General features: G+C 34.0%; 1 protein-coding gene across 1 annotated transcript in view; it reads left to right on the forward strand.

The window, feature by feature from the left end:
• The window catches only part of LOC142230234 (uncharacterized), a 487,637-nt gene that overhangs the window by 453,119 nt on the left and 10,279 nt on the right, over positions 1-24,239 (forward strand). The window contains exons 7-8 of the mRNA XM_075300874.1: positions 701-1,154; positions 1,295-1,524. Of these exons, the coding sequence (XP_075156989.1) occupies positions 701-1,154; positions 1,295-1,524 (684 nt within the window). The remainder of the gene's footprint in view (positions 1-700; positions 1,155-1,294; positions 1,525-24,239) is intronic.

Consider the following 24,239-nt stretch of genomic DNA (forward strand, 5'->3'; position numbering starts at 1 on the left):
TCCTATAGAAGTAAACATTTTGACCAAATTTTCTATAAAAGTAAAAATTTTGACAAAATTTTCTATAGAAATAAAATTTTGACAATATTTTCTATAGAAATAAAAAATTTTGACAAAATTTTCTATAGAAATAAAAATGTTGACAAATTTTTCTCTAGAAATAAAATTTTACTAAATAATTAAGTTATTATCGATTTGAGAATTTGCTTAATTTAATAATAGCTCCTTTTTCCCATATTGCGTATAAGTAATACTAATTGAAAACCCTGTATTGTTATCAATGATATGCTGAGAAATCTGATAGGATCCATAGTGAAAAATTTCCCAACTTATACACATGCCATCAGTTTCAAATATTACATTTATCTTTCCTAAATTTATATTTTATTTTCAAAAATAATACAATAATAGAAACATGATTGATCCTCAATAATATCAATCATACGCCATGGTGTGCATAATAATACCCAACACATAAGCAGAATTTTCCTTCAGGTGTTTCCCTTACTTTTATCAACTCTTACCCCATAAGACAATACGAGAGTCATATATTTCATAATATGCCATTAATATCAATCATAACAAATCCTTCTTGATACCATGTTCATGGAGACAAATAATCGTCTTAAATTTCCTCATATTTTTATATACATACCATCTTGTTTCTTATAAGGTCTTCCTGTTATTGTTACACTTACAGGTTCTTTTATATTTTTAACAATTGAAAGTGAAGATGCCACACTACTGCAGCAACAACGAACTCTGGCATCCACCAAAAGAAATATTTCTCCACACAAACAACAGACGACCGGAGGAACGGGGAGTGGTTCCAATGGCATAGGTACAGCAAATGCAGGAGCAGCAACGAACAACAATAATCTTTACCATCAGCAACAACATTTGGACAATGGAACGGTGAATGCAGTTGGTAGCAGTTATACATCATCATCATCGTCGTCGTCATCTTCAGCATCCATGCCTCAGATGATGGAGGGCATGATATCATTGAATAACAATGATTTCAATTATGGTGATGACTTCACACCTCAGTACGCCTTATCACCGGACACTTACGATGTACGACAAAGGACTATAGAAAATATATGGGACATCACAGTATCCTTGAATATTTTATATAAAGAAAATTGGACAAAGTGAGTAGTAGTTGGTCGTTGAGGAAATTTGATGTCCAGCCATAAAGCTATAGCCCTGGCAACCTTTTCCCTTCTTAATTTATACCCATTAACATTTCTATTTTTTTTTTCTCTATTGTTTTCTTTTATGTTTTCTGTAGATTGGCAGCTCTGGAAATTGCTAAATTTCAAGACCAATTAATTAAGAGACTGAATGAAGATGCCATGGTGCAATTATCGCACGACACCGATGTTAACGGCCAAACACCGGCTACGGAAGCTGTTCTACTATTTCATCAGCATGGCTTGTCGCCACACCATCATCATCACCATCACGAATGGAATTTTGCCCGGGCCTTCCTCTATTCGTTAACGGTGTTGACCACAATTGGTAAGTGTCCGGGCGGAATGTCCAAGAAAATTGAATTTGAAACAAGCATAAAATGGATTTCAAATGGCATGCTGGAGACATTGCTTGATTGATTTAGTACGTTAGGTATTTGGTTTGGGGGTTGGGGGGTGGTCTTAGTTGTAGTAGGAGAAACGAAATAGGTTATTTGCAAGAAAACTCAATTATGTGACAAATAAAATTGGAATTGTGCAAATAAGACTGCTGAAGAGCCTATTAGATGAAATTGACAATGGAGACGGTGAAAATGAATTGAGATTTCTTAGAAGTGAACACAAGAGGTTTTCTTTGTGATAAGATGATAATTGAATGAATCTATTTGGTGTGTGATTAATTCTAGCGTATTAGGTGATAATATTCATACGTTTTGTCATATCAAATAAATATAAAGGAGCTACGATTTCAAGAAGGTTTTAATAGAGAAATTCTATAGGAAAAATTATGAGGACACCATGTTGCATACTTAATATTAATATCAAATTTAAATAATATCGATTATACGCACCCTGGGAATAATACAATGTTTAAGGAAATATTTCAAAATTATTTTAAAAAATGTTGCAAGTAAAAAATGTGAGAAGAAATTAAGATTTCTTGGAAGTAGCAAATATCCCGAAAGAAGCAAAAAAAATATTTAATTTTAATATAAAACTTAAATATGAAGGGCCTGCAATTGATATCTTAAGAAGATTCTAAAAATTCTACAGAAAAACTCATGGCGGCACCATGCCGCATACTTAATTGGTATAGGAAATTTAAATAATATCTATTATACGTACACTGGACTAATACAATGTTTAAGGAAATATTTAAAATTATAAGAATAATGTTCTGTAGAAATTCTACAGAAAAACTCGTGGGGCACCATGTCGCATACTTAATTTTAATAGAAAATTTAAATAATATCGATTATACGTACCCTGGACTCATACAATGTTTAAGGAAATATTTAAAATTATAAGAAAAATATTGGAAATGAAATTTCTCAGAAATAGGAAACATCCCAAAAATAACAAAAAATAAATGTTTGAAAAAGAATTCTGTGAGGCTTTTCTTTGTGGAGATGATAATTGAGTGAATCGTTGTAGTGTGTGATGAATTCTAGCATAAAAAACATATTAGGTGATATTATTCATAAGTTTTGTTATATCAAATAAATATAAAGGATCTACAATTGATATTCCAAGAGGGTTTTAATAGATTACAATATTCGAGAAATTCTATAGGAAAAATTATGAGGACACCATGTCGTATAATTTATTTTACCATCAAATTTAAATAATATCGATAATACGCACCCTGGAGTAATGCAATATTTAAGGAAATATTTCAAAATTATTTTAAAATATGTTTAAAATAAAAAAAGGTGAAATTAAGATTTCTTAGAAATAGGAAATATCCCGAACGGAACAAAAAATTTATTAATTTTAATATAAAGCATAAATATGCAGGGCCTGCGATTGATATCTTAAGAAGATTCTAGAAATTCTACAGAAAAACTCGTGGGGGCACCATGTCGCATACTTAATTGGTATAGGAAATTTAAATAATATCTATTATACGTACACTGGACTAATACAATGTTTAAGGAAATATTTCAAATTATAAGAAAAATGTTCTGTAGAAATTCTACAGAAAAACTCATGGGGGCACCATGTCGCATACTTAATTTTAATAGGAAATTTAAATAATATCGATTACGCGTACCCTGGACTAATACAATGTTTAAGGAAATGTTTAAAATTATAAGAAAAATGTTGGAAATGAAATTTCTCAGAAATAGAAAACATCCCAAAAAGAACAACAAATAAATGTTTGGAAAATAATTATGTGGGGCTTTTCTTTGTGGAGATGATAATTGAATGAATCATTGAAGTGTGTGATCAATTCTAGCATAAAAAACATATTAGGTGATATTATTCATAAGTTTTGTTATATCAAATAAATATAAAGGAGCTACGATTGATATTCCAAGAAGGTTTTAATAGATTACAATATTCGAGAAATTCTATAGGAAAAATTATGAGGACACCATGTCGCATACTTAATTTTAATATCAAATTTAAATAACATCGATTATACACACCCCGGAGTAGTGCAATGTTTAAGGAAATATTTCAAAATTATTTTAAAAACTGTTGAAAATAAAAAAGGTGAAATTAAGATTTCTTATAAATGGGAAATATCCCGAAAGGAACAAAAAATTGATTAATTTTAATATAAAACCTAAATAGGAAGGGCCTGCGATTGATATCTTAAGAAGATTCTCGAAATTCTACAGAAAAACTCATGGGAGCACCATGTCGCATACTTAGTTTTAATAGGAAATTTAAATAATATCGAGTATACGTACCCTGGGCTAATACAAAGTTTAAGGAAATATTTAAAATTATAAGAAAAATGTTCTGTAGAAATTCTACAGAAAAACTCATGGGGCACCATGTCTCATACTTCATTTTAATAGGAAATTTAAATAATATCGATTATACGTACCCTGGACTAATATATTGTTTAAGGAAATATTTAAAATTATAAGAAAAATGTTGGAAATGAAATTTCTCAGAAATAGGAAACATCCCTGTTTATGATTAACACACCCGAATGAAAATCATCCACACTATTTGAGTATTTGTAAGTTACTGATTTATTCTAAAAAATATTGAACCTTATATACTAAATCTTAAACTACCTACAATCTAAATATTCTTAAAGAGTAAAGAGTAAAGACAAAGATAAGCATATATTTATTCAACGCTATCCTCTATTTGTTATCCCTTAGATAAGATTTTATGGCCACGCATGTGCAGCACATTAGTGCGTTATCAGTCGCGGCTGCACATGTAATGCGTTCTTGAGTTTATTTTAGTTGCCAGTCATAAACCTTATCTACCCTAAATGCACGTATCGCAGATAGCACATGTTTAGAAATCTAAACAATCCCAAAGAGAACAAAAAATAAATATTTGGAAAATATTTCTGTGAGGCTTTTCTTTGTGGAGATGATAATTGAGTGAATCGTTGTAGTGTGTAATTAATTCTAGCATAAAAACATATTAGATGATATTATTCATAAGTTTTGTTATATCAAATAAATATAAAGGAGCTACGACGATTGATATTCCAAGAAGGTTTTAATAGATTACAATATTCAAGAAATTCCATAGGAAAAATTATGAGGACACCATGTCACATACTTAATTTTAATATCAATTTTAAATAACATCGATTATACGCACCCTGGAGTAGTGCAATGTTTTAGGGAAATATTTCAAAATATAAAAAATGTCCCAAATAAAAAAGGCGGGAAGCAATTAAGATTTCTTAGAAATAGGATATACCCCGAAAGGAACAAAAAATCGATTAATTTTAATATAAAACATAAATATGAAGGACCTGCGATTGATATCTCAAAAAGATCTTAATAGATTACAATGTTCTAAAAATTCTACACAGAAACTCATGGGGACATCATGTCGCATACTTAATTTTAATAGAAAATTTAAATAATATCGATTATACGCACCCTGGAGTATTACAGTGTTTAAGGAAATATTTAAAAATATTGAGAAATGTAAGAAAAATGATGGAAATGAGATTTCTCAGAAATAGGAAACATCCAAAAAGAACACAAAATAAATGTTTGGAAAAGAACTATATGAGATTTGTTTGTGGTAATTATAATTGAACGAATATTTTTGGCGGTATGTTTTATTCTAACATAAAAAAGTTTTAAATAATATAAGTCATACGTTTTGCCACATCAAATCAACAAGAGGGAGCTGCTATTGTTATCTCAAGAAAATTCTATAGAAATATTATAAGTACACCATGTCGCATACTTAATTTTAATACCAGATTTAAATAATATCGTTTATACGTACCTCGGATCATTTATACGCACCCTGTAGTAATGCAATGTTTAAGGAAATATTTTAAAATATAAAAAAAGATATTGGAGAGTGTATTGTTTAAAATTGACAATAGAAACGGTGAGAAGAAATTGAGATTTCTTACAAATAGGAAATCTTGTATTGATATCTCAAGAAGAATTAAATTCTTCACAATGTTTGTGAAATTCTACAGAAGAAAATATAAGTACACCATAACGTATACATTATTTTAATACAAAATTTAAATTATATCGATTATACGTACCCTGGTTATATGTTTAAGGAAAGTTCTCAAAGTACAAAAAAATGCATATAGAAAAGTTTAAAAGAAATTGAGATTTCTTAGAAAGGAACACAAAATAAATGTTTGGTAAAAATGTATGTAAGATTTTTATGGGAAAATATGCGAGCATTTCTTTAGAAAAAATTATGAGGACACCGTTTCGGGGGGGGGGGATGAATTTAAATAATATCGATTATACGTACCCTGGACCAATACAATGTTTAAGGAAATATTTAAAATTATAAGAAAAATTTTCTGTAGAAATTCTACAGAAAAACTCATGGCGGCACCATGCCGCATACTTAATTTGAATAGGAAATTTAAATAATATCGATTATATGTACCCTGGACTAATGCAATGTTTAAGGAAATATTTAAAATTATAAGAAAAATTTTGAAAATAAGATTTCTTAGAAATAGAAAACATCCCAAAAAGAACAAAAAATAAATGTTTGGAAATTAATTCTAGCATAAAAACATATTAGGTGATATTATTCATAAGTTTTGTTATATCAAATAAATGTAGAGGAGCTACGATTGATATTCCAAGAAGGTTTTAATAGATTACAATATTCGAGAAATTCCATAGGAAAAATTATGAGGACACCATGTCGCATACTTAATTTTAATATCAAATTTAAATAACATCGATTATACGCACCCTGGAGTAGTGCAATGTTTTAGGGAAATATTTCAAAATATAACAAGTATATACGGCCGTAAGTTCGGCCAGGCCGAAGCTTATGTACCCTCCATCATGGATTGCGTAGAAACTTCTTCTAAACACTGCCATCCACAATCGAATTACTTAAGTTGCGGTAACGCTTGCCGATGGCAAGGTATCTTAAAACCTCCTAACACCATCTTCTAAATTGTATGTAAGTCCATACGTGGTATATATTAAATCAAAAATGATCGATCCAATACGTATATAATTCAGTTTGACAAATTAGACATAAAATTTTGACAAAATTTTCTACAGCAATAAAATTTTAACAAAATTTTCTATAGAAATAAAATTTTCACAAAATTTTCTATAGAAATAAAATTTTGACAAAGTTTTCTATAGAAAGAAAATTTTGACAAAATTTTCTATAGAAATAAAATTTTGGTAGACTATTTTTGGCTCTAGTGGCAACCATGATTATGAACCGATATGGACCAATTTTTGTGTGATTGGACCAATTTTGGTATGGTTGTTAGCGACCATATACTAACACCACGTTCCTAATTTGAACCGGATCGGATGAATTTTGCTCCTCCAAGAGGCTCCGGAGGTCAAATCTGGAGAACGTTTTATATGGGGGCTATATATAATTATGGACCGATATGAACCAATTTTTGCATGGTTGTTAGAGACCATATACCAATATCATGTACCAAATTTCAGGCGGATCGGATGAAATTTGCTCCTCTTTGGGGCTCCGGAACCCAAATCTGGGGATCGGTTTATATGGGGGCTATATATAATTATGAACCGATGTGGACCAATTTTTGCATGGTTGTTAGAGACCATATACCAATATCATGTACCAAATTTCAGGCGGATCGGATGAAATTTGCTCCTCTTTGAGGCTCCACAAGCCAAATCTGGGGATCGGTTTATATGGGCGCTATATATAATTATGGACCGATGTGGACCAATTTTTGCATGGTTGTTAGAGACCATATACCAACATCATGTACCGAATTTCAGGCGGATCGGATGAAATTTTCTTCTCTTTGAGGCTCCGCAAGCCAAATCTGGGGATCGGTTTATATGGGGGCTATATATAATTATGGACCGATGTGGAACAATTTTTGCATGATTGTTAGAGACTATATACCAACACCATGTACCAAATTTCAGACGGATCGGATGAAATATGCTTCTCTTAGAGGCTCCACAAGTCAAATCTGGGGATCGGTTTATATGGGGGCTATATATAATTAAGGACCGATATGGACCAATTTTTGCATGGTTATTAGAGACCATATACCAACATCATGTACCAAATTTCAGCCGGATCGGATGAAATTTTCTTCTCTTTGAGGCTCCGCAAGCCAAATCTGGGGATCGGTTTATATGGGGGCTATATATAATTATGGACCGATGTGGACCAATTTTGGCATGGTTGTTAGAGACCATATACTAACACCATGTACAAAATTTCAGCCGGATCGGATGAAATTTGCTTCTCTTTTAGGCTCCGCAAGCCAAATCTGGGGATCGGTTTATATGGGGGCTATATATAATTATGGACCGATGTGGACCAATTTTTGCATGGTTGTTAGAGACCATATACCAACACCATGTACCAAATTTCAGCCGGATCGGATGAAATATGCTCCTGTTAGAGGCTCCACAAGCCAAATCTGAGGGTCCCTTTATATGGGGGCTATACGTAAAAGTGGACCGATATGGCCCATTTTCAATACCATCCGACCTACATCGATAACAACTACTTGTGCGAAGTTTCAAGTCGATAGCTTGTTTCGTTCGGAAGTTAGCGTGATTTCAACAGACGGACGGACGGACGGACGGACGGACGGACGGACGGACGGACGGACATGCTTAGATCGACTCAGAATTTCACCACGACCCAGAATATATATACTTTATGGGGTCTTAGAGCAATATTTCGATGTGTTACAAACGGAATGACAAAGTTAATATACCCCCATCCTATGATGGAGGGTATAAAAAATGTTCCAAATAAAAAGGCGGGAAGCAATTAAGATTTCTTAGAAATAGGATATACCCCGAAAGGAACAAAAAATTGATTAATTTTAATATAAAACATAAATAGGAAGGGCCTGCGATTGATATCTTAAGAAGATTCTCGAAATTCTACAGAAAAACTCATGGGAGCACCATGTCGCATACTTAATTTTAATAGGAAATTTAAATAATATCTATTATACGTACCCTGGGCTAATACAAAGTTTAAGGAAATATTTAAAATTATAAGAAAAATGTTCTGTAGAAATTCTACAGAAAAACCCATGGGGGCACCATGTCTCATAATTAATTTTAATAGGAAATTTAAATAATATCGATTACACGTACCCTGGACAAATACAATGTTTAAGGAAATATTTAAAATTATAAGAAAAATGTTGGAAATGAAATTTCTCAGAATTTAAATAACATCGATTATACACACCATGGAGATTTGCAATGTTTTAGGGAAATATTTCAAAATATAAAAAATGTTCCAATTAAAGAAGGCGGGAAGCAATTAAGATTTCTTAGAAATAGGATATACCCCGAAAGGAACAAATAAATGATTAATTTAAACATAAAACATAAATATGAAGTACCTGCGATTGATATCTCAAAAAGATCTTAATAGATTACAATGTTCTAAAAATTCTACACAGAAACTCATGGGGACATCATGTCGCATACTTAATTTTAATAGAAAATTTAAATAATATCGATTATACGCACCCTGGAGTATTACAGTGTTTAAGGAAATATTTAAAAATATTGAGAAATCTAAGAAAAATGATGGAAATGAGATTTCTCAGAAATAGGAAACATCCAAAAAGAACACAAAATAAATGTTTGGAAAAGAACTATATGAGATTTGTTTGTGGTAATTATAATTGAACGAATATTTTTGGCGGTATGTTTTATTCTAACATAAAAAAGTTTTAAATAATAAAGGGTGATTTGTTAAGAGCTTGATAACTTTTTTTAAAAAAAAAACGCATAAAATTTGCAAAATCTCATCGGTTCTTTATTTGAAACGTTAGATTGGTCCATGACATTTACTTTTTGAAGATAATTTCATTTAAATGTTGACAGCGGCTGCGTCTTAGGTGGTCCATTCGGAAAGTCCAATTTTGGGCAACTTTTTCGAGCATTTCGGCCGGAATAGCCCGAATTTCTTCGGAAATGTTGTCTTCCAAAGCTGGAATAGTTGCTGGCTTATTTCTGTAGACTTTAGACTTGACGTAGCCCCACAAAAAATAGTCTAAAGGCGTCAAATCGCATGATCTTGGTGGCCAACTTACCGGTCCATTTCTTGAGATGAATTGTTCTCCGAAGTTTTCCCTCAAAATGGCCATAGAATCGCGAGCTGTGTGGCATGTAGCGCCATCTTGTTGAAACCACATGTCAACCAAGTTCAGTTCTTCCATTTTTGGCAACAAAAAGTTTGTTAGCATCGAACGATAGCGATCGCCATTCACCGTAACGTTGCGTCCAACAGCATCTTTGAAAAAATACGGTCCAATGATTCCACCAGCGTACAAACCACACCAAACAGTGCATTTTTCGGGATGCATGGGCAGTTCTTGAACGGCTTCTGGTTGCTTTTCACTCCAAATGCGGCAATTTTGCTTATTTACGTAGCCATTCAACCAGAAATGAGCCTCATCGCTGAACAAAATTTGTCGATAAAAAAGCGGATTTTCTGCCAACTTTTCTAGGGCCTATTCACTGAAAATTCGACGTTGTGGCTCGTTAGTAAGTCTATTCATGATGAAATGTCAAAGCATACTGAGCATCTTTCTCTTTGACACCATGTCTGAAATCCCACGTGATCTGTCAAATACTAATGCATGAAAATCCTAACCTCAAAAGAATCACCCTTTATAAGTCCTACGTTTTGCCACATCAAATAAACAAGAAGGAGCTGCTATTGTTATCTCAAGAAAATTCTATAGAAATATTATAAGTACACCTTGTCGCATATTTAATTTTAATACCAGATTTAAATAATATCGTTTATACGTACCTCGGATCATTTATACGCACCCTGGTGTAATGCAATATTTAAGGAAATATTATAAAATATAAAAAAAGATATTGGAGAGTGTATTGTTTAAAATTGACAATAGAAACGGTGAGAAGGAATTGAGATTTCTTACAAATAGGAAATCTTTTATTGATATCTCAAGAAGAATTAAATTGTTCACAATGTTTGTGAAATTCTACAGAAGAAAATATAAGTACACCATAACGTATACTTAATTTTAATACTAAATTTAAATTATATCGATTATACGTACCCTGGTTATATGTTTAAGGAAAGATTTCAAAGTACAAAAAAATGCAAATAGAAAAGGTGAAAAGAAATTGAGATTTCTTAGAAATGAAGACAAAATAAATGTTTGGTAAAAAAATTATGTAAGATTTTTGTTTTATGGAAAAATATTCGAGCATTTCTTTAGAAAAAATTATGAAGACACCGTTTCGCATACTTAATTTAATTATTTAAACGAATCCCGGATCAGCTATATGCATCGTGGAGTGATGCAATATTTAAGGAAATATTTCAAAATATACAAAAATACATCAAAAGCAGTTAAGAGGTAATGTATCCTCGAAATAATATCAATTATTCGCACCCTGGAGAAAGTAATGACATAAGAAAGAAAGAGCATTAAGTGACGAACGCTCTGAACATACAATTTAGCTGTGTATATTAAACATTTAAAAACAAAACTATAGCAGTGAAACCTCTCAAAAGTGAACACCCACGGTTGCCAAAATTTTGTCCACATTTGGGAGCTGTCCAGCTATGAAAAGTTAATTTTAATGTATTAGTATAGCAAGCGTATCAGGATAATTGTCCACTTTTGAAAGGTGTTTGGTTTTCAAAGTGTCCAAGTTTGAAGGTTTCACTATATACAAATATTCATCAAAAGTTGGAAGGAGGTAATGTAACTTCGGAAGAGCTTTGTCATCAATTATATCAGTGTTTATATGTGAATGAACAGAGCTTCTTTTTCGCCCAGTGAAAATCACATTCGAAAAAATAAATGGATTCATCAGGGCCATTGGACAATCTATAAAATAGGCTACGAAAGCATTGAATACCCTGACTAATATGTATAGGAGAAATTAACCCTCTAGTGCTCCAATTTTTTTGCCAGCTGATTAAATTTTCAATGTTAACGACACAAAAGCAAGAAAACTAAACAAGAAAAAATTATATGTTACGGTATATGCTTCAAAGCCTCTTGAACAGTTTCAACTAAGTTTTCTTTTTATTTTACCCATTTGTTTGTCTTAAGGTGTGATTTACTAAAAGCTTCCTTATTAAATGAAGCACGCCTAAAGGCGGGATTGGGCATTAGAGGGTTAAGAGGAATTCTGATATCACAGGAGAAAAAATTTGGAAGAGGAATTCTGATATCACAGGAGAAAAAATTTGGAGTACTCCATATCGTATACTTAATTTTAATATAAATTTCTAAATAATATCAATTATACGCACCCTGGGGTAATAATGTAATGAGAAAGAGAGAGAACGCTTTGAACATACAATTTAGTTATAAACATAGCTAAAATAACTTTTCTGATAGCCTATAGGCTTTGTAGTGCTAGTGCTTTAATATTTACTATAGTTTTAAAACTTTTCCATCAAATGTGAAACGGGATTATGAACAGAGATTCATTTAACATCATGGTACCGGAATGATTCGTGACAACTATGAGCAAATCCCAGAGCCTCAAACAACCTGTAGGCCAGATAATAAAAGCTCACAATATATCGTTTGAACATGGGTGTTCGGGCGTAAATCCCTGGGGAAAACCTTGATTGATAAAGTAGCTCAAGGCATTGAATAATATAAGGGTTATTTGATTTAGGACGCTGTTTAACAGGAAAAAGATACCAACATACTAATATAAAAAAATTGATTCAATTCCATGTACTATACTTAATTTTAATAAAAAAGAATCTAAATAATATCAATTATACGCACCCTGGGGAAATTAATGAAATGGGAAAGAGAAAGCATTAAGTGACGAAAGCTATGACTATACAATTTAGTAATGTAAACATTACTAAAATAACTTTTCCGATAGTCTTTGTAGCTAGTGCTTTAATGTTTATTATTGTTTTCAAACTTTTCCATTAAATGTGAAACAGGATTATGAACAGAGAAAATATCATGGTAGCGGAACGATTCGCGACAACTATGAGAAATCCACAGGGCATCAAACAACCTGTATGCCGGATAATAAAACCTGCCGTATTAAAATTACCGTTTGAACATGGGTGTTCCGGAAAGGGAAACCTCCACTGTTGGGGTAACTCAAAGTATTGAAATTTATTATAGGAATGAAGGTTGATATGATATGAAAACCCTGCGATCAGTATGATTGCTACTAAATATTTTTTTAAGTGATGTGGTGATCCAATGGACTATATGTCTAAATCCTATATTCTGAAGTTCCAAGTGCAAACAAATTCATTAAAATTTATCAACGGAAAGAAGGTTGATATGACATGAGATTATTTGGGACAATAGAGCGTATGATTGTTTCTATTGACAAAGGAACTAAATAATATTTCTCATACGTCTACTAATCCATCGTCTTTAAAGTTGGGAAAAAGAAAGTCGCGATAATTCGAAGCGTCGTAAGACAAATTTTCCAATTTTTTAAAAAAAAATCACGGCGAAAAATTTAAATTTCCAAATGTTGAAAAAATTGAAAAATCGAAAAGTTAACATTTTCAAATGTAGAATAGTTGAAAGTGGAATTTTTAAAATATTTTTTATTAATGTAAAAGTCGAATTTTAAATTATCATTATAATCCCTATGAGAAGCAGTCATAGTTTAATGTTTAAGAATTCAGTTTCCGGCCGACTTTTCAATAATCACAAAAGTTTTTCGTAATTTTACAAAATTGGGAAAATTTCAAATTTTCGCTCTCCTTATAAATCCTGAGGGGAACAGGCATATTTTAATGTTTTAGCTTCCGGCTGTATTATAAAACCAAGGTTGATTTTTGTCATTTTTTTTCGCTGGCCTTTTTTTATTTCGGAAATCTGTGAATTTTTGTTTCCTTTGCTACCTATTACTCTGTTGCTTTTTAATAGACTATATTCCAAACAATGGTATACATTTGAATTTCGGAATCCTTCTCCTATATCTCATCGGATAATCATGTTTCTGAAAACAAACCTAATATTTGTCATATAGCTGTTAGGTTTTTTTTATTGAGAGAATTTATTGCCTAAAAATTATGTCCGTCCTTCCTATGGGTGATTTGCAAATTAAAATGTAAATTGTCATTTTTAAAGTTATAGGACATATGTTATATAACGATATACTTCTTCTTTAGCGACAGTTTTGCTTAACCCTCTAATGCCCAAACCCGCCTTTAGGCGGTCATCGTTTAAACGGGAAAATTTGGTCAAGGGAAAACGCGTGTAAATCGGTGAAATCGTTTATTTAAAAAATCAAATTAAATTTCTTTTTCAAGTTCAATTAGTATAAAATTCAGGAAAAATATTCAGTTAGGCTTTCGCTTTTCCAAATCCGAATTGCCGGGCCTCACGCTTGACACCTGCCATCAGATTTTGTACAGCCACCTTGTCCACCTTCTTCGCCGCAGAAAGCCAGTTTGCCTTGAACTGCTGCTCGTCCTTAGCAGTTTTTTTGGCCTTCTTTAGGTTCCGCTTGACAATAGCCCAGTGTATCTCAATTGGGCGGAGCTCTGGCGTGTTGGGAGGGTTCTTGTCCTTGGGAACCACCTGCACGTTGTTGGCGGCGTACCACTCCATGGCCTTTTTACCGTAATGGCAAGATGCCAAATCCGGCCAAAACAGTACGGAACAACCGTGTTTCTTCAGGAAAGGCAGCAGACGTTTATTCAAACACTCTTTCACGTAAATTTCTTGGTTAACAGTCTCGGAAGCTATGAAAATGCTGCTTTTCGTGCCACAGGTACAGATGGCTTGCCAAACCCGATATTTCTTTGCGAACTTTGACAGTTTTATGTGCTTGAAAATATCTCCTACCTTTCACCTTCCTTTTGCCGTATAAAACTCCTGTCCCGAAAGCTGCTTGTAGTCGGCTTTGACGTAGGTTTCGTCGTCCATTACCACGCAGTCAACTTCGTCAGCATCGTCGTGTACAGCCTCCGGGATCACGCTTTAGCCGTCGTATTTTGTTTATCATCGCGATTTGGAGTCACTACCTTCTTGTAAGTCGATAGTCCGGCTCGTTTTTTGGCTCGATGCACGGTTGTAGACGATACACCCAGCTTATTTGCGGCATCTCGGAGAGAGAGGTTAGGGTTTCGCTTGAAACTACCGGCAACTCTCTTTGTCGTCTCAGCGGCTTCCGGTTTTCGATTTCCCCCCGATCCAGACTTCCTGGCTGTCGACAAACGTTCCCCAAACACTTTAATTACATTTGTAACGGTTGATTTGGCAACTTTTAGCGATTTTGCCAGCTTTGCGTGCGAGTAGCTCGGATTTTCGCGATGCGCGAGCAAAATTTTGATACGCTGCTCTTCTTGCTTGGACGGCATTTTGACAACTGAAGAGTGAATTCCAAAATCAAAATAGGAGCAACATTCTACACACACACACACCTTCAGGTGTTCAGGTTTTTTAAATGCAAAATTGAAAGAAATACGTCAAGTTTATATTGACCAAATTTTGACCGTATCACCCTTTATACAACAAAAATGGGTAAAATACAAATAAAACTTTGTTAAAACTCTAAAAAAGACTTTGCAGAATATACTGGATTTTATCGTACAGATTTTTCTTGTTTCATTTTCTTGCTTTTGTATCATAAACCTTAAATATTTTTTCCGCAGGCAAAAAAATGGGGCATTACAGGGTTAAAATATTTTTTTTTTTTTTTGAGTTAAGTACGATTCTCCATGGAACGAATAATGTATTTATCCCATGCCAAAATTTCCCTTTATTCACTCACGGTATAATTGTGGGATGTAGTATGTACACATCGATGGGTTTCGGCCTACAAAGCCAATTTAAATGTCACTCTATTCTTGGCATCGTTTGTCTTGGACATTCACCAATAAATAGCATACACAACAACAATAACCAACTTCGAAGAAAAGAGCAAACATCTGTTTGTTGGCCCCCTCCTGCCCTCACTCCAAATATTGTTCTGACATCTATGCAGAAAATCCAATTTGTGGTTATTATTAGTAAAAATATATTGTATTTTTCGTTCGTTATCACACTCACATCGAACATCTAAATATGTACATGGAAAAGTAATAAGCGTATAAAATATCATTTACCAGAAATCTTCATGCTCATTGTGTCATTTCAACAAATGTCAGACTGTCATTTCCATTCAATTTCCTGTGTCAGCAGCAACAGTTTTGATCTTAGCGATATAATACCAACGCTATGGTATTCCAAAAATACTTGAACACACACCCACACGCACATCTATAAAAGGCTCATTTATAAACTTTTATGGGTATGTGGTGTAAACGCCTTTTTTTCTTCTTTTGGGAGCCAACACATACTCTCACCCTCTCATATTTACTCTCTCTCTCTCTCTCTCTCTCTCTCTGTCTTATAGGCTCTGTAGACACTTTTTTGCCTAGAGTTTGTATTGTTTTGCCTTTGTCATTTGTTGTTCATTTCATTTTGTTGGCAAAAATAAATTGTGTCAATTTTATTTATTTTATTAACATAAAATTGACACAAATGTACTCGACCATGCTTTGGGAATATCTACAGGAAATACAGCGAAATATGAAACTCCATAAAAACAAAAACAAAAAACCAATCTCATGGCATAAAAACCAAATAAACCAAAGAGCGCGTAAATGTGGTGACAATGATGGACAGTGGGGTGGGAGAGCAAATATGAACTACGACAAATAAGAGATGCCCTTCTAGTGAGAGAAAAACTTTTAAGAAATGAGGGGACTCGATAATGGTATGTAATGATTTACTAACTATTGGATGCAAACGGTTGCTCTATATGGGCACATGTGGGTAGTGAACGAAACAACAGAAATGCAATGCGATCTTTGGAGACATCTGTGCATATAGGCACATATGGGTATTGAACGAATCTCTGGAGACATTTGTGAGTGTTTCAAAGATTCCTTGGTTTCAGCTTAATGTGAAACGCCGTTCGGTCTCGGTTGTAAAAAGGAGGTCCCTTGTTGTATTGAGCTAAAATTGGAATCGAGGAACACTTAGATATAAGAGGGAAGTTCTCCACTATATAGTCTAAGTGAGCCTGAAATAACGGGCTGCCACTAGACCTAACCTAGCCTAAAACAATGCAGTTTCAGCATATTGGCATGAATTCTCTTTAATTTTAAAATTCTTAAATTTAATTTTTATTCCTTTGAAGTTTATTCCTCAAAAGTAGTTTCCCAGTTTTTTTCATTATACCACCGTGCACAGCAGGATACGTTTACAAAAGTAGAAATGTGGCAATAACTGAATTGATGATGTGCGCTTCATTGGAATTTAGTCATATTGAATGTCATTCAAGTGAAATAACAAAACCCGCCTACCCTTAACTTCAATCAAGGGAGATAGAAAAATGGCGTAACGCGAATAGAATTTATGTGTAGGTAGTTGTGATGGCAGAGAGGGGACAAGAAAATTGTAAATTTATACGTTTGGATAAGAAGAGGGAGAGAGAGAAGGAGAGCGAAGGCAAATGCTAAAACAGTGAAGAGCAAAAAATCGTTATACAACAACAAAAATAAATGAAATAAATTGTGACATAAATGGGATTCTAAAAGATAATATTTCATATTTGAGAATTATGAATACACTGAGTTTAGGGTTCTATTCCAGCCAGACCTTAGCAAATTTAGAAGTTTTCACTATTCAATGAGTGCTAATGTATTTTATATTAAATTCAATGAAAATTATAGTACCATAATAGGCTTGAAAGATTAAAAGTGCCTATACAGCAGACTGTCACCTAACCTAATAGATTTAATTAAATATTTATAGATAGTTTTTAATTTAATTTATTTAAAAATTTTATCATAATTATAAATTACAAAAATTTCTAAAACAAGGGCAAGGACAAGGGACCTCCTTTTTAAAGCCGAGTCCGTCTGTTGAAACTTCCGAACGAAACAAGCTATCGACTTGAAACTTGGCACAAGTACTTGTTATTGATGTAGGTCGGATGGTATTGCAAATGGGCCATATCGGTCCACTTCTACGTATAGCACCCATATAAATCGATCCCCAGATTTGGCTTGCGGATTCTCTAAGAGAAGCAAATTTCATCGGATCCGGCTGAAATTTGGTACATGGTGTTACTATATGGTATCTAACAACCATGCAAAAATTGGTCCACATCGGTCCATAATTTTATATAGCCCCCATATAAACCGATCCCCAGATTTGAACTCCGGAACCTCTTGGACGAGCAAAATCCATCCGATTCGGTTGAAATTTGGTACGTGGTGTTAGTATATGGTATCTAACATCCATGCAGGAACTGGTCCACATCGGTCCATAATTATATATAGCCCCCATATAAACCGATCCCCAGATTTGACCTCCGGTGCCTTTTGGAGATGCAAAATTCATCCAATTTGGTTGAAATTTGGCACATTGTGCTAGTATATAGCCGCTAACAACCATGCCAAACTAGGTCCATATCGGTCTACAATTATATATAGCCCCCATATAAACCGATCCCCAGATTTGGCTTACGGATGCTCTAAGAGAAGCAAATTTTATCGGATCCGGCTGAAATTTGGTACATGGTGTTACTATATGGTATCTAACAACCATGCAAAAATTGGTCTACATCGGTCCATAATTATATATAGCCCCCCTATAAACCGATCCCCAGATTTGAGCTTCAGTGCCTCTTGGAAGAGCAAGATTCATGCGATTCGGTTGAAACTTGGGACGTGGTATTAGTATATGGTATCTAATATCCATCCAAAAATTGGTCCACATCGGTGTATAATTATATATAGCCCCATATAAACCGATCCCCATATTTGGCTTACGGATCCTCTAAGAGAAGCAAATTTTATCGGATCCGGCTGAAATTTGGTACATGGTATTACTATATGGTATCTAACAACCATGCAAAAATTGGTCCACATCGCTCCATAATTATATATAGCCCCCATATAAACCGATCCCCACATCGGTGTATAATTATATATAGCCCCCATATAAACCGATCCCCAGATTTGACCTCCGGTGCCTTTTGGAGATGCAAAAATTGGTCCACATCGGTCCATAATTATATATAGCCCCCATATAAACCGATCCCCAGATTTGATCTCCGGTGCCTTTTGGAGATGCAAAATTCATCCGATTTGGTTGAAATTTGGCACATTGTGCTTGTATATAGCCGCTAACAACCATGCCAAACTAGGTCCATATCGGTCTATAGTTATATATATATATATATATAGCCCTCAGATAAACCAATCCCCAATCACACAAAAATTGATCCATATCGGTTTATAATTGTACAAAGCCCCCATATAAAGCGACCCCCATATTTCGATTCTGGCTGTCTAATTACCGTGCAAAAGTCCATATCGGTTCGTAATTATTTGTAGATTTACCTATATATACCTTTTTTGTCTAATATATACCACGTATGGACTAACTTACAATTTAGAAGACGGTGTTAGGAAGTTTTGAGATACCGTGTCATTGGCAAGTATTACCGCAACCCAAATAATTCGATTGTAGTTCTACGCAATCCATGGTGGGGGGCTACGGCCTGGCCGAACTTACGGCCGTATATACTTGTTTTATTTTAATTTTCTAATATTTCATTTCTTTTTTTTTATTTACGTATTTTTATTTTATTTTTTTTTTTAAGGTCAAAAACTTTTTCCCCTAACTGTATCGTCTTAGAATTAAGCTAAGACCATTTCGTGGATTGTGAAGGAATTTTTATATTTAAAATGCTATCAAGCTCAAATGACAAAACTGCGTTATTTTGCTACACAAAGAAATCCGGATGACACTGTGACGTGAATTCCAATGAAAGGCGTCGTCAATGTCATTGCTTCAGTTCGCAGCCATTGTCATTGCTATTAAACGGGATGGGAATGATAATGATTAGCATACTTTAAGTCAATCGAAATCTTACCACAGCACTTTGCACGCAAATTTCAAGAGGTATAGGGCCCAGCCAGATGGTGACAATTCGCCTTGGCAATTGATTTGTCAGCAAATTCTTAAACATCATTATAGCCCTCCTCCAACAATTTGGCATTTCACAAAGCTGATACTCAGCTATCGCTTATTTACCCCCCCCCCCCTATTTACAGTTTGTTTGCTAAATTTCTTGGCCTAAGTGCCAATGGTAGCTATTCACTGGGTCTTGTTATCATTGTTTTTGTAGACCCAAATGGTATGTTTGCTAAATATGGGTCCATTTCAAGATGCATTTCCATTTCGTTTTGTTTGCTTTTCCCTTGATTATGAATAGTCAGTAATGTATTGGTTTTGTGATTACCATTTGGCGTTTTTTGGGAATAGAAATTTGCAAGCATTTCCTTATTTTGTTCCAGCATAATAAAATCTACACATTTCCAGGGATGGTTTGAATTTATTTTCAGTAAACTTTTTTAATTTTTATTTCTTTACAACAGCTTAAGAAGCGCCATCAAAAACGCAATGAAAATATTTTTTTTAATCCGGACGTTGTGCAAATTCGGATTAGAACCAATGAATTTTACACGGGCTTTTCATGGGCTGGAAGTCATTCTTTTAAGCCACCGATATAAAAGCTATGACTTAAGAAAAATTTCAAATTTTTGTCAGGAAAAAATTATCATTTCAGTTGACAAGGTATCAGTTGGCAGGGTATCTTAAAACTTCTTACCATCATCTTCTAAATGGTAAGTAAGTCCACACGTGGTAAATATTGGACACAAAAGGTATACATAAGTAAGTCTACAAATAATTACGAACCGATATGGACTTTTGACTGAATCGGATGAAATTTGTTCCTACAAGAGGCTTCAAACCCAAATCTGGGGATCGGTTTATATGGCGGCTATATATGATTATGGACCGATATGGACCAGTTTTGGCATGGTTGTTAAAGACCATATACTAACACCATGCACCAAATTTCAACAGGATCGGATGCAATTTGCTCCTCCAAGAGACTCCTGAGTTCAAATCAGGGGAATTGGTTTATATGGAGTCTATATATAATTATGGACCGATGTAAACAAATTTTTGCATGGTTGATAGAAATCATATACTAACACCATTTACCAAATTTCAACCGGATCAGATGAAATGTTCTTCTCTTAGAGGCTCCTCAAGCCAAATCTGGGGATCGGTTTATATGGGGGCTATATATAATTATGAACCGATATGGACTAATTTTTGTATGGTTGTTAGATACCCTATACGAACACCACATACCAAATTTCAACAGGATCGGATGAAATTTGCTTATCTTAGAGGGTCTGAAAGCCAAATTTGGGTCTTAGAGGGTCTGAAAGCCAAATTTGCAACCATGCAAAAATTGGTCGACATCGGTCAATACTTATATATAGCCCCCATATAAACCGATCCCCCGATTTGGCTTGCCGAGCCTCTAAGAGAAGCAAATTTCATCCGATCCGGCTGAAATTTGGTACATGGTGTTAGTATATGGTCTCTAACAACCATGCAAAAATTGGTTGACATCGGTCCATAATTATATATAGCCCCCATATAAACCGATCCCCCGATTTGGCTTGCAAGGCCTCTAAGAGAAGCAAATTTCATCCGATCCGGCTGAAATTTGGTACATAGTGTTAGTATATGGTCTCTAACAACCACGCAAAAATTGGTCCACATCGGTCCATAATTATATATAGCCCCCATATAAACCAATCCCCAGATTTGACCTCCAGAGCCCCTTGGAAGAGCAAAATTGTTCCCATTCGGTTGAAATTTGGTACGTGATGTTAGTATGTCGTATCCAACAACCATGCAGGAATTGGTTCCTATCAGCCCATAATTATATATAGCTCCCATATAAACCGATCCCCAGATTTGACCTCCGGTGCCTTTAGGAGAAGCAAAATTCATCCGATCTGCTTGAAATTTGGTACGTGGTGATCGTATATGATATTTAACAACCATGCCAAAAGTGGTCCATATCAGTCTATAATCATATATTGTCCCATATAGGGAGCCACCGTGGTGCAATGGTTAGCATGCCCGCCTTGCATACACAAAGTCGTGGGTTCGATTCCTGCTACGACCGAACACCAAAAAGTTTTTCAGCGGTGGATTATCCCACCTCAGTAATGCTGGTGACATTTCTGAGGGTTTCAAAGCTTCTCGAAGTGGTTTCACTGGAATGTGGAACGCCGTTCGGACTCGGCTGTAAAAAGGAGGTCCCTTGTCATTGAGCTTAACATGGAATCGGGCAGCACTCAGTGATAAGAGAGAAGTTCACCACTGTGGTATCACAATGGACTGAATAGTCTAAGTGAGCCTGATACATTGGGCTGCCACATAACCTAACCTAACCTTGCCCCATATAAACCGATCCCGAGAGGAGCAAATTTCATCCGAGACAGTTGAAATTTGGTACATTGTGCTAGTATATGGCCGTTAGCAACCATACCTAACTAGGTCCATATCGGTCTATAGTTATATATAGCCCTCAGATAAATCGATCCCCAATCACACAAAAATTGGTCCATAGCAAGTTCATAATTGTATATAACATAACCCCCATATTTCAATTCTGGCTCTCTACGTACCGTGCAAAAGTCCATATCGATTCGTAATTATTTGTAGACTTACCTATACATACCTTTTTTGTCTAATATATACCACGTATGGACTAACTCACAATTTAGAAAACGATGTTAAGAAGTTTTAAGATACCACAACCTAATTAATTCGATTGTGGATGACACTCTTTCGTAGAAGTTTCTACGCAATCCATGGTGGAGGGTGCATAAGATTCGGCTTGACCGAACTTACGGCCGTATATACTTGTTTTATATTTAATTTTAGTTGTATTATCTATTTTAATTATTAATTATATTTTAATTTCAACTTTAATGGGAACTTAGATTTTAATTTAATTTTTTTAATTGTATTTGTAAGATGAATTTTAATTACTAATTTTATTTTATTTTTAATATATTTTTTAATATTTTAATATTTTTTTAATTACTAATTATATCAGTATTAATTTTATTTTATTTTAACTAAATTTAATTACATATCCCTAACACTTTCTAATATTATAGGGTATAGAATATAAAATATTATGTACACATATTTTAAAATTTCATTTTTTTAAACATAAAATTACGAAATCAATTATACTATATATATGCTCCCTTTGCAATGAATTAATATTCATATGCCTCGCATATTTTATTATTGTATAAATTTTGGGATACCAAGAAATTAGCATTTGAAATGATTGAATGGAAAAGATTTTCCCCCATTTTATTCTTTACATTTAAGATTTTCCCTTTTTTTAGTTAGTAGGTTTCCCAAGACCATAGAATTACTCCCTTGCTATTGCCGATAATAAAACACTCTATAACCTTACATTCCTAACTTTCTATGCTTAAATCCTGACAAAAAAAAAACAGAATAGAATAGAAATGAAACAACCCATCATTATTGCTATCATGGCTTTATTGTCGTTGTTGCTTATTCAAGTCGTTATTTGCTTTTGAAACTGTGTGCCAACATACGGGAGACATGTCATCGTCATCACCATCACCATCATCGTGTACAGCCTGTTTAAATTGCTTGCTTTCCACACAGCCATATACACTTAAGAACCAGCTTTAGCATTTGTCCCTAAAATGTAAATTTTCTTTCTTTTTTAAATTGCTGATCTTGGCAGAAATTGAAATGGTCCCAACAATGTGATACAAGAAAAAAAACAACACTCCAAAAGATAAAAAAATCCACTCTGGTTCGTTCCCGCATAAAGGGGGAAAATGAGGGTAGTACTATAATAAACCAAGATATACTCCTCTTAATATGGTTGCATAGAAAACATTTTCATTTTCAATGATATCTCCAAATGAAACCAAGAAATGCTTTCATTCATGTGATTGAAAAAAAAAGCGAAAGGCAGAAATTTCCCTTTTCTTTCATGGAGATGGAAGAGTATTTCAAAATTTTATAGGGCTTTACAACTGGAACCTTATAAGCACACATTCATACACACACACACATAGTCTAACATTTGTTCATCTCTCCAAAGCCCTGAACAATGCCTAGATGTGTTGACTTTGAGACTTTATTCAATGTAAGGGCCTATTGTATGACCAAAGTCAGTTTTGATTTCATGTACAGGAAACGGAAGTTGATATCTATTGATTAGGTTGTGGTAGTTATAGGCAAATGTATTGGGCCTATATAAAGAGATGGTTTTTTATTGAGACAAATTTTTTTATTGTTTGGGTGTAGCTGTGAGCTTAAGCTTTAAGTATGTGTAGGAGATTTTATTTGTGTGGGTGTGGGTGTGTGTTTGGGTAATATTGACTCGATGTCAATAAACGAAGTCGAAAAAAAGTCTTATTAAAAAATACCCCATTGTGCAAAATTTCATTTGGGGATTCCTATGCTAATACTAGCCCTTTCCCATTTTTTGAAATTTGAATGTAGAAATGTGAAAAGATACTTGATATGGTTTTAGTTCCTCTTTTTTCTTCCTCTTCTTCTTCTACTTAGTCTATTGTTTGTCCACCTACTTTAGTTGCTGCCTAGCTAGCTAGCTATTTGGTTATATCAAATCTTTGAATGCCTTTCCTTTATGTGCTTTGCCATTATTGACCGTTATT

Source organism: Haematobia irritans, chromosome 3, assembly GCF_050003625.1.
Source record: "Haematobia irritans isolate KBUSLIRL chromosome 3, ASM5000362v1, whole genome shotgun sequence".
NCBI lineage: Eukaryota > Metazoa > Arthropoda > Insecta > Diptera > Muscidae > Haematobia > Haematobia irritans.